Source organism: Haliotis rufescens, unplaced genomic scaffold (genome assembly GCF_023055435.1).
Source record: "Haliotis rufescens isolate VD_foot unplaced genomic scaffold, xgHalRufe1.0.p SCAF_5, whole genome shotgun sequence".
Classification (NCBI taxonomy): domain Eukaryota; kingdom Metazoa; phylum Mollusca; class Gastropoda; order Lepetellida; family Haliotidae; genus Haliotis; species Haliotis rufescens.
Genome location: NW_025964223.1, coordinates 36,920,497 through 36,935,449, shown reverse-complemented (window position 1 = coordinate 36,935,449; position 14,953 = coordinate 36,920,497). Strand labels below are relative to the sequence as shown.

The window sequence follows — 14,953 nt, the reverse complement described above, 5'->3', positions numbered from 1 at the left end:
CCTTCAGAGCCATGGCTCAAGATATGGACCAGAACTTTGCCTCTGCTCTGCTTGGGCAGAGTTTCTAGAAGCCGCCTGGTCGATCTCGTTACCCGATTTATGGCATGCCGTTTTCGTCACCCATGAGTAGGGACTTGGATTGGGGGCTACTCTTCAAGAAACCAGCGCCCTCCAAGATTCTAGAAGAAGACAGGCATTTGGAATCCATGGACACTGCTGTTCGTCACCAGCTACAACCGCTTGCTATGCTGTCGACAGCGATCGAGGCCCTCTCAGTGTACTTTGAGGAGAAAGAACCCCAGGATGAGGACGACAAGACGGTGCCATCGGTCCTCACCTGTATGGTGGATCTCGGACGTCCTCGCCCAGTCGCGATATGTATTGGGCCAGATTACTACGGTATGTCGCCATGGTTACATCGACTGCACTGAACTACCTGATCGTCATGGCAGGTCACTCTTACGGGCCCCATGGTCATCGCAACAGTTGTTTGACGGTCGTACAAACGAAGTTCTGGACAAGTACTCCAGGGAAGCCGAGTGTGACATCATCATTTCGGCTTCACACAACCTGTCCATACGGCCACTGGTTTCGAACGCCCCACGACGACGTTACTGAAACGAGAATGTGCAACTCGCCTTTTGTAGGGACATGCCTGGACAGCCGTCCAGCAAGAGAGATTCGGACTGGAAAGGTCGCCAGGTCTCCTTTTCCAAGGATCCCAGAGGGGAAAAGAGCCAGCGGGGGAGGAAGTGAGGTTTCCGCCGTCACCGTCGTTGGAGTCTCCCCCGGTGACATTTTCACATGGATCATGAAGCCGGTTGTAGAATGTCTCCATCAGGGTCGCCTTCTACCTAGACGACAGGCTCCAAGCTTACCAGTTCACAGAAGCCCTTCAAGAAGAGTTGGCGACCACCCTGAGTCTACTACGGTACCTCGGGTGGATTGTCAACCTTCAAAAGTCGGACTTGGTACCAACTCAGGATCTACAGTACATCGGGATACGCTTCCAGACTGGGGTCAATCTGGTCACGGTACCTCAAGACTGTTGGGACAAGATTGTCAGCAGCATTCCGAGACTTCTACATGCCCCGGCGTCTGTGCACACGTGGCAGGAAGTCCTCGGTCTGTTGACATCGGCCCAAGACCTGACTCGCCGAGGTCGTCTTCAACTTCGTCCGCTGCAGAGATTGCTGTACCCCCACCTGGAGTTTCCCAATCTCCTGTTTCCACTTCCGGGGCAGCTACGTTGTCAGCTGGAGTCGTGGCTCCAGCCGTCGAACGTTTGCGAAGGCGTCTTTATGAGCGAGCCTCCGTTCATACTACACCTATTCGTAGACGCGTCATTGGATGGCTGGGGAGCGCACTTCGGGGACGACCAAGTGGCCGGGCTGTTGTCGCCAGAAGAAAAGGTCCTCCACATCAACTGCCTCGAGATGGAAGCAGTGATTCGGGCGGTCGAGTTCTGGAAACTTTGACTCCGTCGGAAACGGCTGATGATACAGTCCGACAACTCCACAGTCGTCCACTGCATCAACAAACAGGGAACGACTCGGTCGGCGGCCCTTCTGGACCGGACATTCAGGTTCCTCGCCCTCGTCGACGACTTGGACATGGGCGTACGTGCCCGTCACATCCCGGGGGCCAAGAATGTGATAGCCGACGCCCTGTCGAGACCATCGAGGCTGTCTCCCACGGAGTGGATGATCCATCTGAGAGTCTTTCATCTGCTGACAGATCGGCCAGAACGTGGTTCCCGGAACTTCTTCAGATCATCAGTCATCTACCGTTCCCGTTGCCAGACCTCCTTCTTCATCCTCACACCGACGACTTGCATCCGGGGATAAAGAACATCCAGCTTCACGCCTGGGTTTGCTAAAGACCTCGTTAATGAAGAAAGGTTATTCGGCACATCGAGTTATGACTCATAAGCTGTACGATGACAAGTGGACCACTTTCTCCATTTTCGCCAGGTCTCATGGCTTCAACCCGGCTGTAGCAACCCCACCACCGGTGGCGGAGTTCCTAGTCTATCTCTGGTCATCTCGGCGTCTGAAAGGGTCGACGATCTCGACTTATCTGGCAGCTTTGGCGTCAGTGGTGCCGTCTCCTACGGGCGACAAGCTCACTAAAGTACCGGAGTTGCAGAAGATTCTACGTGCCTTCATGGTTGAAGATCAGTCACGTAAATTCAGACCGCCGGCCTGGGACCTCGATGTCGTTTCTGCGCAACCTGTCTAGTCAGGCTTACAAGCCTCTAAATGAGGTCGCGTTCGACTTATTGTCTCAGAAAACGGCTTTCCTTCTCTCGCTGTCTACGGATGAGGTCGCGTTCGACTTATTGTCTCAGAAAACGGCTTTCCTTCTCTCGCAGGCTACGGCAGCGAGAGTATCGGAAATACATGCCATTGACGTCGGTCGGATTACGTTAGATCAGCGTAACCATGGCAAGTCCATCTTGGTCTCAGATGGGATATTTTAGCGAAAAATTAACTTCCTGGCCAAGATTCGAGAATGTTCCACATTCCTTCCTTGTCTGCCATTATGGGCCCTCATGATCATGCTGATCTCACCCTGTGCCCAGTTCGTGCGCTTCGGATTTACCTGCAGCGATCTGAACAGCGACGACACGTAATACTCTCTCCTTTTGGTTGAGAGTGGTAATTCTCGGAGCTTACGAGGCGCAAGGACTCGCACCTCCCACCTTCTCTCATCCACACGAAGTTCGAGCCATAGCTTTAACATTAGCACTGCACAGTAATTGTTCGCTGCAAGCTATTATGGAGTGCTGCTTTTGGAGATCTACTTCAGTGTTTGCTTCGCATTATCTCAGAGATATCTCAACAGAAGATGTTGAAGGACTCAAACAGTTTGGTCCACTCATGGTGGCACAACAGATCTCTCAAAAAAGACAGTGAATTTGTGCTTTATTCACTTTGGACTTTTTGCTTGACGCTTAGTGCCATATAAAATGTTACAATAAAAGCTGTTGGTGAATGTACGCATTCTTATGGTTTTTTGTTGCGTGCAGTACTTTAGCTTTTTTATTATGGTTATTCAGTGTATGCATCGTCTTCCCATACTTTATAGTACTGCTCGTATTTTTTAGTTACCTTGTATACTGCGAGTTGCTCTGTAACTAAATTATGCGCCGACCACACTTCGATCGCAGTTCAACTGACGTGTGAATTGGTTGTGTGTCGAAGAGCATTAACCATGCTATTTTTAGTTACCTTGACTACGGCGAGTTGTTCTGTGACTAAATTTTACGCAGACCACACTTCGATTACAATTCAGCTGATGTGTGCAGTTGTCCTGTCGCATCGATAGTTACTTGTGGGTCGAAGAGCATTAACCATGCTGTTTTAGTTACCTTGTATACTGCGAGTTGCTCTGTAACTAAACTATACGTCGACCACACTTCGATCGCAGTTCAGCTGACGCGTGCAGTTGTCCTGTTGCATCGATAATTAGTTGTGTGTCGAAGAGCATTAACCATGCTGTGCATTCGTGATAAACAACTTGTCTCGTCCGTGCATCTCGTCGAATGTTCTATTGTCACTACAGGGGTGAGGAACTTGGTACATTCGACGTGAAAGAGGTCACTTCCTGATTACTTTCCCGACCTTCCTTTCAGTGTTCCTTCGAATTCTACCCATTTGTATGACTGAAAACAGACTAAAACATGGTTTTTTCAGATTAAAAATGATGTTTTATTGGTCTGTTTTCAGTTGTACGTTCCGACCCAGCCATCCCCACAGGGAAGTAATCCAGTCCAGTCCTGTATGATGGCTTATTCTTCGAGATTTGTGACATGTCATAGGGAGGTGCGTGCGCAACCGGACGGAAACAAGTTTAATGTTTACATTCCAGCTTCTGGCTTCCTTTTAAACATGAGACTAGACGTGAGGGTATGAGAGATACCCATTTGTCTGAAAACCCCATGTTTCTTTTTACAGTTATAAGAGAACGAGCGACCATCTCCTTGATCTCGTCAATAATGCAGTTCAGAGAAAGAGATCAACACCACTTTCCACATTTGTACCTTCCTCTACTGGCACACGAATGCCACCCTCCTCTACCGCTGGAACACCAATGCCACCCTTATCTACTGCTGGAACACCAAAGCCACCCTCCTCCGTATCATCCACAGGTGGTCTGACTGTTTTCTGCCCGCTGGAAATTTGTCTTGAGCGGAATGGATCCAAACTGACATTTAAAATGTAACCCTGGATAAATAAAGTTTGCCCAAGTGAGAAAAAAACGAAACAACAATATGCACACTCCCGACTTTGTTATGTCTTTCGAATAGCTCGTCAATAGTACAGAACTATTGAAGAGCTATTGAAACCAGTGACGAATTGTTGAAACTATTGACGATGCGGATGAAAGTATTGACGAGCATTCCAGAAACTAATGAAGCATAATTTAGGTTTAATGATGGTTATAATGATGGTTTGAACACGTACAGGATTTGAGCACAGAGTGATAATGATGGTTATAACATGTACAGGATTTGAGCACAGAGTGATAATGATGGTTATAACATGTACAGGATTTGAGCACAGAGTGATAATGATGGTTATAACATGTACAGGATTTGAGCGCAGTGATAATGATGGTTATAACACGTACAGGATTTGAGCATAGAGTGATAATGATGGTTATAACGTGTACAGGATTTGAGCATAGAGTGATAATGATGGTTATAGCACATACAGGATTTGAGCACAGATTAAAGTCTTTTTCTGGTTAAATTGTGGAATACTGTGTATTACACACTTCAGTGTTTGAAAGGTTGTTTTGTATTGGTGATGTATAGTGATCATTGTTACACAGCTAATGAATATTCAAAACTTACACTCAATGATTATATTATGATCAATCAATAGGTAATTAGAACTACGCGTCATATCAAAGTTATTGTAAAGATAATGGCAGATCATTTCCTCATACAAATTTCAATGATTGATGTCACCAAAATATGATTATGGTACAATGATATGTTGAGTTGTGTGACATTTTGATGACAAGATGAGGCTGTTTGTGTGTGTGCCATCTCGCTACTTCTGTTTGTTGTCTGCAGGCCATGGCTGAGTCGGAGAACCAGGTGCCGGACATGATTTGTTTGTGTGGCCGCATCTACAAGGACAAGTTCATAGAGTCGGACTATTCTGACCTGTCTGCTCTCGCACATGCCGTTGAGTGGTAGGTTTCTAGTCAGTTCATTGAACTTCCTCAACACTAAATCCTTGGCTAGTTCTGATTCATAAATACTATAAACACTAAAAAATAACATAAAGCAAAAGTAGATATATGGAGAGCATGCTACGTTAAGTGGCTACAGTATTGAGAGGTGTGTTGTGCAGGTATCGCAAGGGCTTCGAGGTGCAGCCTAATGAATATGCTGGCATCAACCTTGCCACTCTCCTTGTCATCTCAGGCAATGACTTCGCTTCCTGTCAGGAATTACAGAGAATCGGTGAGCTATAGTTTTGTTGTTTCTATGGAAAGATGAGGGTTACATTGACCTGTGGTAGAGGTAGAAATCTGTTAAAATGGCTTGATTGACAATGCCAAACTTTCTTCTTCAAACAGATATGTTCTGCATAAAATTGTGGATTGCTTAAAATAACCCAGGACTTTTCTACACTACTTCAGATAATACATTGGAATTTAGCTAAGTTACACAATTTACATGATTTAGGGATTGATGTCAACATCTGTAAAAGTATTAAATGTTGTAAAGTGGATAGTTTGGCAACTGAGATTGGATCTATGGTAACTCTCATATATGGATGTGTGTGTTTGTCCTCTTTACCTCACAAAGATGTCCGTTTATGTTGGCAGGTATTATTTTAAACAACCTGATTGGCAAGAAGGGAAGTCTGCAGTCCCTCACAGACTACTGGGATGTGGCAACCTTCTTTGAGATCAGCGTATTAGCTGAGGATTATGGGAAGGCGGTGCAGGCTGCAGAGTGCATGTTCCGACTGGAACCCCCTGACTGGTAGGACAATGGTTGCATGTACAACACACATCAGAACATGGCTGCAGTTTACATACATGTGTATACATGTGTGATTTGAGTTTAGGGGAAGAATATAAGTCAGAGGGTGCTAGGTCAGGAGAGTAAGGGGTATATAGGGGAAATAACTCAAGCCACAATCTATAACTGACACTTTTGATGTGTGCACAGGCACTTTGTCCTGAACAGAGCTTTCTTGACGTGTTTCCTTGATAGCTTCTCTCAACTGACATAGTTTTGTGGCACAGTATTGCCCATTGATAGTATGACCTTGTTGCTGATAGTTGATCATGATTATCTCCTAACTGTCCCAGAAAACAGTGACTTTACCCACTGTCACCACCCACTTGTACTTCTCTGGAGCGCTTGAGGCCAAATGTTTCCACTGTTTGACTCTAAATCGAAGTGATGGACCGAGGTCTCATCCTGGGGTATAATGCACAACAAACATTCTTGGTACTATAATGTCTGTGATATGATGAATTGTTGTATGTCAATCAGCCATAACTATGCAGTGGACAGCCTCCACTCGGGTTTCAGACGTGACATCTTTTGGACGACCAGGGCTAGGGTCATCTTCTGTGCTACTTATGCCTCAGTTAATTCAGCAGCACAATTCCTTACAGTTTAATATGAAGGGCAGTCATCCCCAAGCATGCTTTTCATAGCTTTGTGTATTCTATACCTCTACAATAGTAATATATAGTCCTTGTGCTCATTCTCTCCTGCATTGGTCCACCACTCAGTATAACATTCTTTACTAAACAGCCCCCTGGAACTGAACATCAACTGGTTGTATATTCAACCATTTAAATTGTCTGCAAAAGCAGTCACTTAAGATAGTTGTCAGCATTCACAAAAACATGCCAGATATGATTTGTAACTCTCTTATGGCAGAGGGGTGGTTAAGCATATGCGTTCCTACATGGACACAATGTTTACTGATGTGCCCTGAATGCAAGACCGCCAAATGTTATTGAAACATCAATTTCTAGCTCTTCACATTATACGTTGTTGCAGTATAGGGTAGGGTATGTTATAAGTGGTATAAAACCAACCAGGGGACACATAAAACCCAATGTACTCCTCATGATCCTGTTACAACAAATTTATTTTCCTGACATGTTTTGATTTGACATTGTAAAAGAATTCAAACAACTTCAAAATTGATAGAAAACATTTGCTTGATTGAGCGTAGGTTCACTTGTGCTATGACATGTGACTTTCATTGACTCGGAAAAAGCAAGCGACTTGGAAGCAGGGTATAAGGGATTTATTCTGCCTCTCAGAAATCCAAATGCAGCCTGTCTAGCTCATGGTGGGGTATCAGGGATTTATTCTGCCTCTCAGAAATCCAAATGCAGCCTGTCTAGCTCATGGTGGGGTATCAGAGATTTATTCTGCCTGTCAGAAATCCAAATGCAGCCTGTCTAGCTCATGGTGGGGTATCAGACTCATAAACAATGTGCAGCTTTCTACTTGTAGCAGGGTGGAAGAAATATATTGTACGGCCAAGAAATGTATTAGTCATCCAAAACTGGCTCCCACAGGAGATATTTTTGGGGGAGATCAAGTGATATTTACATTGTAGATATGCTGCATTGAAATTGCATCACAATGCTTTAAAGACCATTGTGACGTCATTGGTTACCATGACATCACAATCAAATACCATCACTAATGGCTCTGCTACTGAAGCTGTTAGCAGTACTTTTTACACTAAGACACTGTTTATTACTGTCTACAAAATGAAAAAGTTGGAAGAATGATGTTGGTGTCTTTTGATATCAAATATATCACCACCCGTCGGTGAAAGTTTTAAACTTTTATCGACCAGTGTAGATATATTTGATATCAAAAGGCACTTGGGTGAGATTCTCCATTTCCCTCCCAGGCTGATACGTACTATTTTATCAAGATCACGTTTGGACGATGAAGGGAATAATGATGAGTAACACAGGAGCATTCTGGGAGCAAGGTGGTAAAAGGGTGTGTCCAAGTGAATTTTCTACATTGTTCTACACTGTTTTACGATTTAAGCAAGAAGGAATATAGCATGGTATAAACTTATGTCTATCTTGCCAGGTATCTAAAGTCTACAGTTGGGAATATCGCATTGATCAATCGCTTCAGAAGGACAGAGAAAGGAGGTGGCAGTGAGGACGAGAAGCAGGTACACTACTTCCTACACATAACTTCTCCCAGTACCATCTGTATACTGATACAGGTACACTACTTCCTAGACATAACATCCCCCCAGCACCACCTGTATACTGATGCAGGTACACTACTTCCTAGACATAACTTCCCCCCAGTACCATCTGTATACTGATACAGGTACACTATTTCCTACACATAACTTCCCCCCAGTACCATCTGTATACTGATGCAGGTACACTACTTCCTTGATATAACTTCCCCCCAGTACCACCTGTATACTGATGCAGGTACACTATTTCCTACACATCACTTCCCCCAGTACCACCTGTATACTGATGCAGGTACACTACTTCCTAGACATAACTTCCCCTCGTACCACCTGTATACTGATGCAGGTACACTACTTCCTAGACATAACTTCCCCCCAGTACCATCTGTATACTGATGCAGGTACACTACTTCCTAGACATAATTTCCCCCAGTACCATCTGTATACTGATGCAGGTACACTACTTCCTAGATATAACTTCCCCCAGTACCACCTGTATTCTGATGCAGGTACACTACTTCCTAGACATAACTTCCCCCCAGTACCATCTGTATACTGACTCAGGTACACTACTTCCTACACATAACTTCCCCCCAGTACCATCTGTATACTGATGCAGGTACACTACTTCCTAGACATAACTTCCCCTCGTACCACCTGTATACTGATGCAGGTACACTACTTCCTAGACATAACTTCCCCCAGTACCATCTGTATACTGATGCAGGTACACTACTTCCTAGATATAACTTCCCCCCAGTACCACCTGTATTCTGATGCAGGTACACTACTTCCTAGATATAACTTCCCCCCAGTACCATCTGTATACTGATGCAGGTACACTACTTCCTACACATAACTTCCCCCCAGTACCATCTGTATACTGATGCAGGTACACTACTTCCTAGACATAACTTCCCCCCTGTACCATCTGTACACCGATACAGGTACACTACTTCCTAGACATAACTTCCCCCAGTACCACCTGTATACTGATGCAGGTACACTACTTCCTAGATATAACTTCCCCCAGTACCACCTGTATTCTGATGCAGGTACACTACTTCCTAGACATAACTTCCCCCCAGTACCATCTGTATACCGATACAGGTACACTACTTCCTAGACATAACTTCCCCCAGTACCACCTGTATACTGATGCAGGTACACTACTTCCTAGATATAACTTCCCCCCAGTACCACCTGTATTCTGATGCAGGTACACTACTTCCTAGATATAACTTCCCCCCAGTACCATCTGTATACTGATGCAGGTACACTACTTCCTACACATAACTTCCCCCCAGTACCATCTGTATACTGATGCAGGTACACTACTTCCTAGACATAACTTCCCCCCTGTACCATCTGTATACCGATACAGGTACACTACTTCCTAGACATAACTTCCCCCAGTACCACCTGTATACTGATGCAGGTACACTACTTCCTAGATATAACTTCCCCCAGTACCACCTGTATTCTGATGCAGGTACACTACTTCCTAGACATAACTTCCCCCCAGTACCATCTGTATACTGATTCAGGTACACTACTTCCTACACATAACTTCCCCCCAGTACCATCTGTATACTGATGCAGGTACACTACTTCCTAGACATAACTTCCCCTCGTACCACCTGTATACTGATGCAGGTACACTACTTCCTAGACATAACTTCCCCCAGTACCACCTGTATACTGATGCAGGTACACTACTTCCTAGATATAACTTCCCCCCAGTACCACCTGTATTCTGATGCAGGTACACTACTTCCTAGATATAACTTCCCCCCAGTACCATCTGTATACTGATGCAGGTACACTACTTCCTACACATAACTTCCCCCCAGTACCATCTGTATACTGATGCAGGTACACTACTTCCTAGACATAACTTCCCCCCTGTACCATCTGTATACCGATACAGGTACACTACTTCCTAGACATAACTTCCCCCAGTACCACCTGTATACTGATGCAGGTACACTACTTCCTAGATATAACTTCCCCCAGTACCACCTGTATTCTGATGCAGGTACACTACTTCCTAGACATAACTTCCCCCCAGTACCATCTGTATACTGATTCAGGTACACTACTTCCTACACATAACTTCCCCCCAGTACCATCTGTATACTGATGCAGGTACACTACTTCCTAGACATAACTTCCCCTCGTACCACCTGTATACTGATGCAAGTACACTACTTCCTAGACATAACTTCCCCCCAGTACCATCTGTATACTGATGCAGGTACACTACTTCCTACACATAACTTCCCCCCAGTACCACCTGTATACTGATGCAGGTACACTACTTCCTAGACATAACTTCCCCCCAATACCACCTGTATTCTGATGCAGGTACACTACTTCCTACACATAACTTCCCCCCAATACCACCTGTATACTGATGCAGGTACACTACTTCCTAGACATAACTTCCCCCCAGTACCATCTGTATACTGATGCAGGTACACTACTTCCTACACATAACTTCCCCCCAGTACCATCTGTATACTGATGCAGGTACACTACTTCCTAGACATAACTTCCCCTCGTACCACCTGTATACTGATGCAGGTACACTACTTCCTACACATAACTTCCCCCCAGTACCATCTGTATACTGATGCAGGTACACTACTTACTAGACATATCTTCCCCAAGTACCACCTGTATACTGATGCAGGTACACTACTTCCTAGATATAACTTCCCCCCAGTACCATCTGTATACTGATGCAGGTACACTACTTCCTAGATATAACTTCCCCCCAGTACCATCTGTATACTGATGCAGGTACACAACTTCCTAGATATAACTTCCCCCCAGTACCATCTGTATACTGATGCAGGTACACTACTTACTAGACATAACTTCCCCCAGTACCACCTGTATACTGATGCAGGTACACTACTTCCTAGACATAACTTCCCCCAGTACCATCTGTATACTGATGCAGGTACATTACTTCCTACACATAACTTCCTAGACATAACTTCCCCCAGTACCATCTGTATACTGATGCAGGTACACTACTTCCTAGATATAACTTCCCCCAGTACCATCTGTATACTGATGCAGGTACACAACTTCCTAGATATAACTTCCCCCAGTACCACCTGTATACTGATGCAGGTACACTACTTCCTAGACATAACTTCCCCCAGTACCACCTGTATACTGATGCAGGTACACTACTTCCTAGATATAACTTCCCCCAGTACCACCTGTATACTGATGCAGGTACACTACTTACTAGACATAACTTCCGCCAGTACCACCTGTATACTGATGCAGGTACACTACCTCCTAGACATAACTTCCCCCAGTACCATCTGTATACTGATGCAGGTACACTACTTCCTAGACATAACTTCTGCCAGTACCACCTGTATACTGATGCAGGTACACTACCTCCTAGACATAATTTCCCCCAGTACCATCTGTATACTGATGCAGGTACACTACTTCCTAGACATAACTTCCCCCAGTACCATCTGTATACTGATGCAGGTACACTACTTACTAGACATAACTTCCGCCAGTACCACCTGTATACTGATGCAGGTACACTACTTCCTAGACATAACTTCCCCCAGTACCATCTGTATACTGATGCAGGTACACTACCTCCTAGACATAACTTCCCCCAGTACCACCTGTATACTGATGCAGGTACACTACTTCCTAGACATAACTTCCCCCAGTACCACCTGTATACTGATGCAGGTACACTACTTCCTACACATAACTTCTCCTAATACCACCTGTATACTGTACTGTATGATCTTCTTCAGAAATTTATTTTCTGGATGGACTTTTTCGTGGAGGCAACAACAACAAAGGAAAATCTGACCGGTTCCAGATATCCTGTAAGTTAATCATAAATTAAAAGAATATTTGATTTTTAAGTTATATTTCTCTTTAATGAATTGATTCTAAAAAGTTCATGTCTGTTTTTGTGACAAGTTTACATGTACAGTATGTCTGTGTTGCTGGTTGTCATTACAGTGTCACTGAGGGAGGAGGGCACATGTACAGTATGTCTGTGTTGCCGGTTGTCATTACAGTGTCACTGAGGAAGGAGGGCACATGTACAGTATGTCTGTGTTGCTGGTTGTCATTACAGTGTCACTGAGGGAGGAGGGCACATGTACAGTATGTCTGTGTTGCTGGTTGTCATTACAGTGTCACTGAGGGAGGAGGGCACATGTACAGTATGTCTGTGTTGCTGGTTGTCATTACAGTGTCACTGAGGTAGGAGGGCACATGTACAGTATGTCTGTGTTGCCGGTTGTCATTACAGTGTCACTGAGGAAGGAGGGCACATGTACAGTATGTCTGTGTTGCTGGTTGTCATTACAGTGTCACTGAGGGAGGAGGGCACATGTACAGTATGTCTGTGTTGCTGGTTGTTATTACAGTGACACTGAGGAAGGAGGGCACATGTACAGTATGTCTGTGTTGCTGGTTGTCATTACAGTGTCACTGAGGTAGGAGGGCACATGTACAGTATGTCTGTGTTGCTGGTTGTTATTACAGTGACACTGAGGAAGGAGGGCACATGTACAGTATGTCTGTGTTGCTGGTTGTCATTACAGTGTCACTGAGGTAGGAGGGCACATGTACAGTATGTCTGTGTTGCCGGTTGTCATTACAGTGTCACTGAGGAAGGAGGGCACATGTGCAGTATGTCTGTGTTGCTGGTTGTCATTACAGTGTCACTGAGGGAGGAGGGCACATGTACAGTATGTCTGTGTTGCTGGTTGTTATTACAGTGACACTGAGGAAGGAGGGCACATGTACAGTATGTCTGTGTTGCTGGTTGTCATTACAGTGTCACTGAGGTAGGAGGGCACATGTACAGTATGTCTGTGTTGCCGGTTGTCATTACAGTGTCACTGAGGAAGGAGGGCACATGTGCAGTATGTCTGTGTTGCTGGTTGTCATTACAGTGTCACTGAGGGAGGAGGGCACATGTACAGTATGTCTGTGTTGCCGGTTGTCATTACAGTGTCACTGAGGAAGGAGGGCACATGTGCAGTATGTCTGTGTTGCTGGTTGTCATTACAGTGTCACTGAGGAAGGAGGGCACATGTACAGTATGTCTGTGTTGCTGGTTGTCATTACAGTGTCACTGAGGGAGGAGGGCACATGTACAGTATGTCTGTGTTGCCGGTTGTCATTACAGTGTCACTGAGGGAGGAGGGCACATGTACAGTATGTCTGTGTTGCCGGTTGTTATTACAGTGTCACTGAGGGAGGAGGGCACATGTACAGTATGTAACATTTTCATTCAGGAAACATAGGTATTTTGGTATTTCTTAAGTTGTAGGCTTTTGCTTAGAACACCCCCATGTCCTAAAGACAAGATTAACATCTGTTTTCATTAGCTGTGAGAATTTCATCAGAGATGGAGATTCAGAGAAATATTGTAATAGCCAGAAATGTGTATGGATGTAGAAACACATGACACAGGCTGAGGTGTGAGGTCTGTTTAATAGTTCACTGTTGCTGATGACAAACCAACACCCTGTAACAATGAATACAATAATAAGCATATTGTCCATCACATAATGCACATAAAACCGAAGCAGATTAAACAGTAATTTTCTACACTTATAAGAAATTCATGATGTAATATTCAATGATAATAAGCTTAGATATATCATTTTAATTGTTACATTTACACATTTGATATAAGTATGGTACAATGACCATAATATCATATCAGCTTCTTCCAATAGTCAGAATCGCACATATATGACAATACAAGTAATACTGTAAAATGTGAAATTAATGCGTCTCCAAAAGAATGCGACCACTGGCCCATAGCCAAAAATGCGACTCAATATGAATGCGACACCCCCTCCTCTCAAGCATCAGTGGATTTATATCTAAACAAAATGTCTTCTGTCAGGTTTACAGGAGAATCCTCACCTTAATCCAACCTTACATTAATCCAATCACACACCAAATAGCGCCGCTTATTAGCGCTGAGTAGAGTGCTTCAGCTAAAACAATACGTGCGCGCTGGCTCGTGTCGGCCTTTGATGCAGTCGCAAAGAGCAAAGACACTGTGTTGGGTGGCATCTGTGTGGACTTGCATGTAAGATCAGTGATGACATGGGTGAGTAGAACGCTTGTCTTGACCCCAGCAGTGACAATTCACAGGATGTAATTAGTGTTTGAATGTCATTGTTCATATACTTGTTACAAGTGCTGCTCAATAAACATTGATGTGGAATACATAGTTGTTTCTTTTCAGCGTATGTCTAAGTAGGTATTTCTGCTATCCAAAATGTCTTATTGTTGATATAAATGCGATGTTTAATAATGCGAGCAAAGACCACTCGCATTTTTCGCATTTAATTCACGCTCGCGTTAATTTCACGTTTTACAGTATAATAATGGTGAATCCCACATGGTTAATCTGGGGGGTTACGCTGTGATAACCTGTTCATGATATTGTAAGAATTACACTGGGAACATAGGATGAAACAATCTGTACATTCAATCGATATATATATAAGTCTGCGGTGAAATTAATGGACACAGCCGATAATAGCACACACAGTCACACAGTCACACAATCGGTTCAGCTCTCCGTAACACGCCATACCTCTCTCCACCGTTACCCAAAACTAACCACCCCCCTACCACTATTACATCACAATCTCTTAGAGTTAATATACATGCACAGAATA

General features: G+C 44.3%; 1 protein-coding gene across 8 annotated transcripts in view; it reads left to right on the top strand.

The window, feature by feature from the left end:
- Positions 1–14,953, top strand: part of LOC124118528 (mitogen-activated protein kinase kinase kinase 15-like) — a 104,916-nt gene that overhangs the window by 18,147 nt on the left and 71,816 nt on the right. For all 8 annotated transcript variants that reach the window (XM_046480687.2, XM_046480686.2, XM_046480683.2 and 5 more), the window contains exons 9-13: positions 5,087–5,208; positions 5,370–5,482; positions 5,851–6,010; positions 8,114–8,201; positions 12,044–12,118. In XM_046480687.2, coding sequence (XP_046336643.1) covers positions 5,087–5,208; positions 5,370–5,482; positions 5,851–6,010; positions 8,114–8,201; positions 12,044–12,118 — 558 coding nt within the window. The remainder of the gene's footprint in view (positions 1–5,086; positions 5,209–5,369; positions 5,483–5,850; positions 6,011–8,113; positions 8,202–12,043; positions 12,119–14,953) is intronic.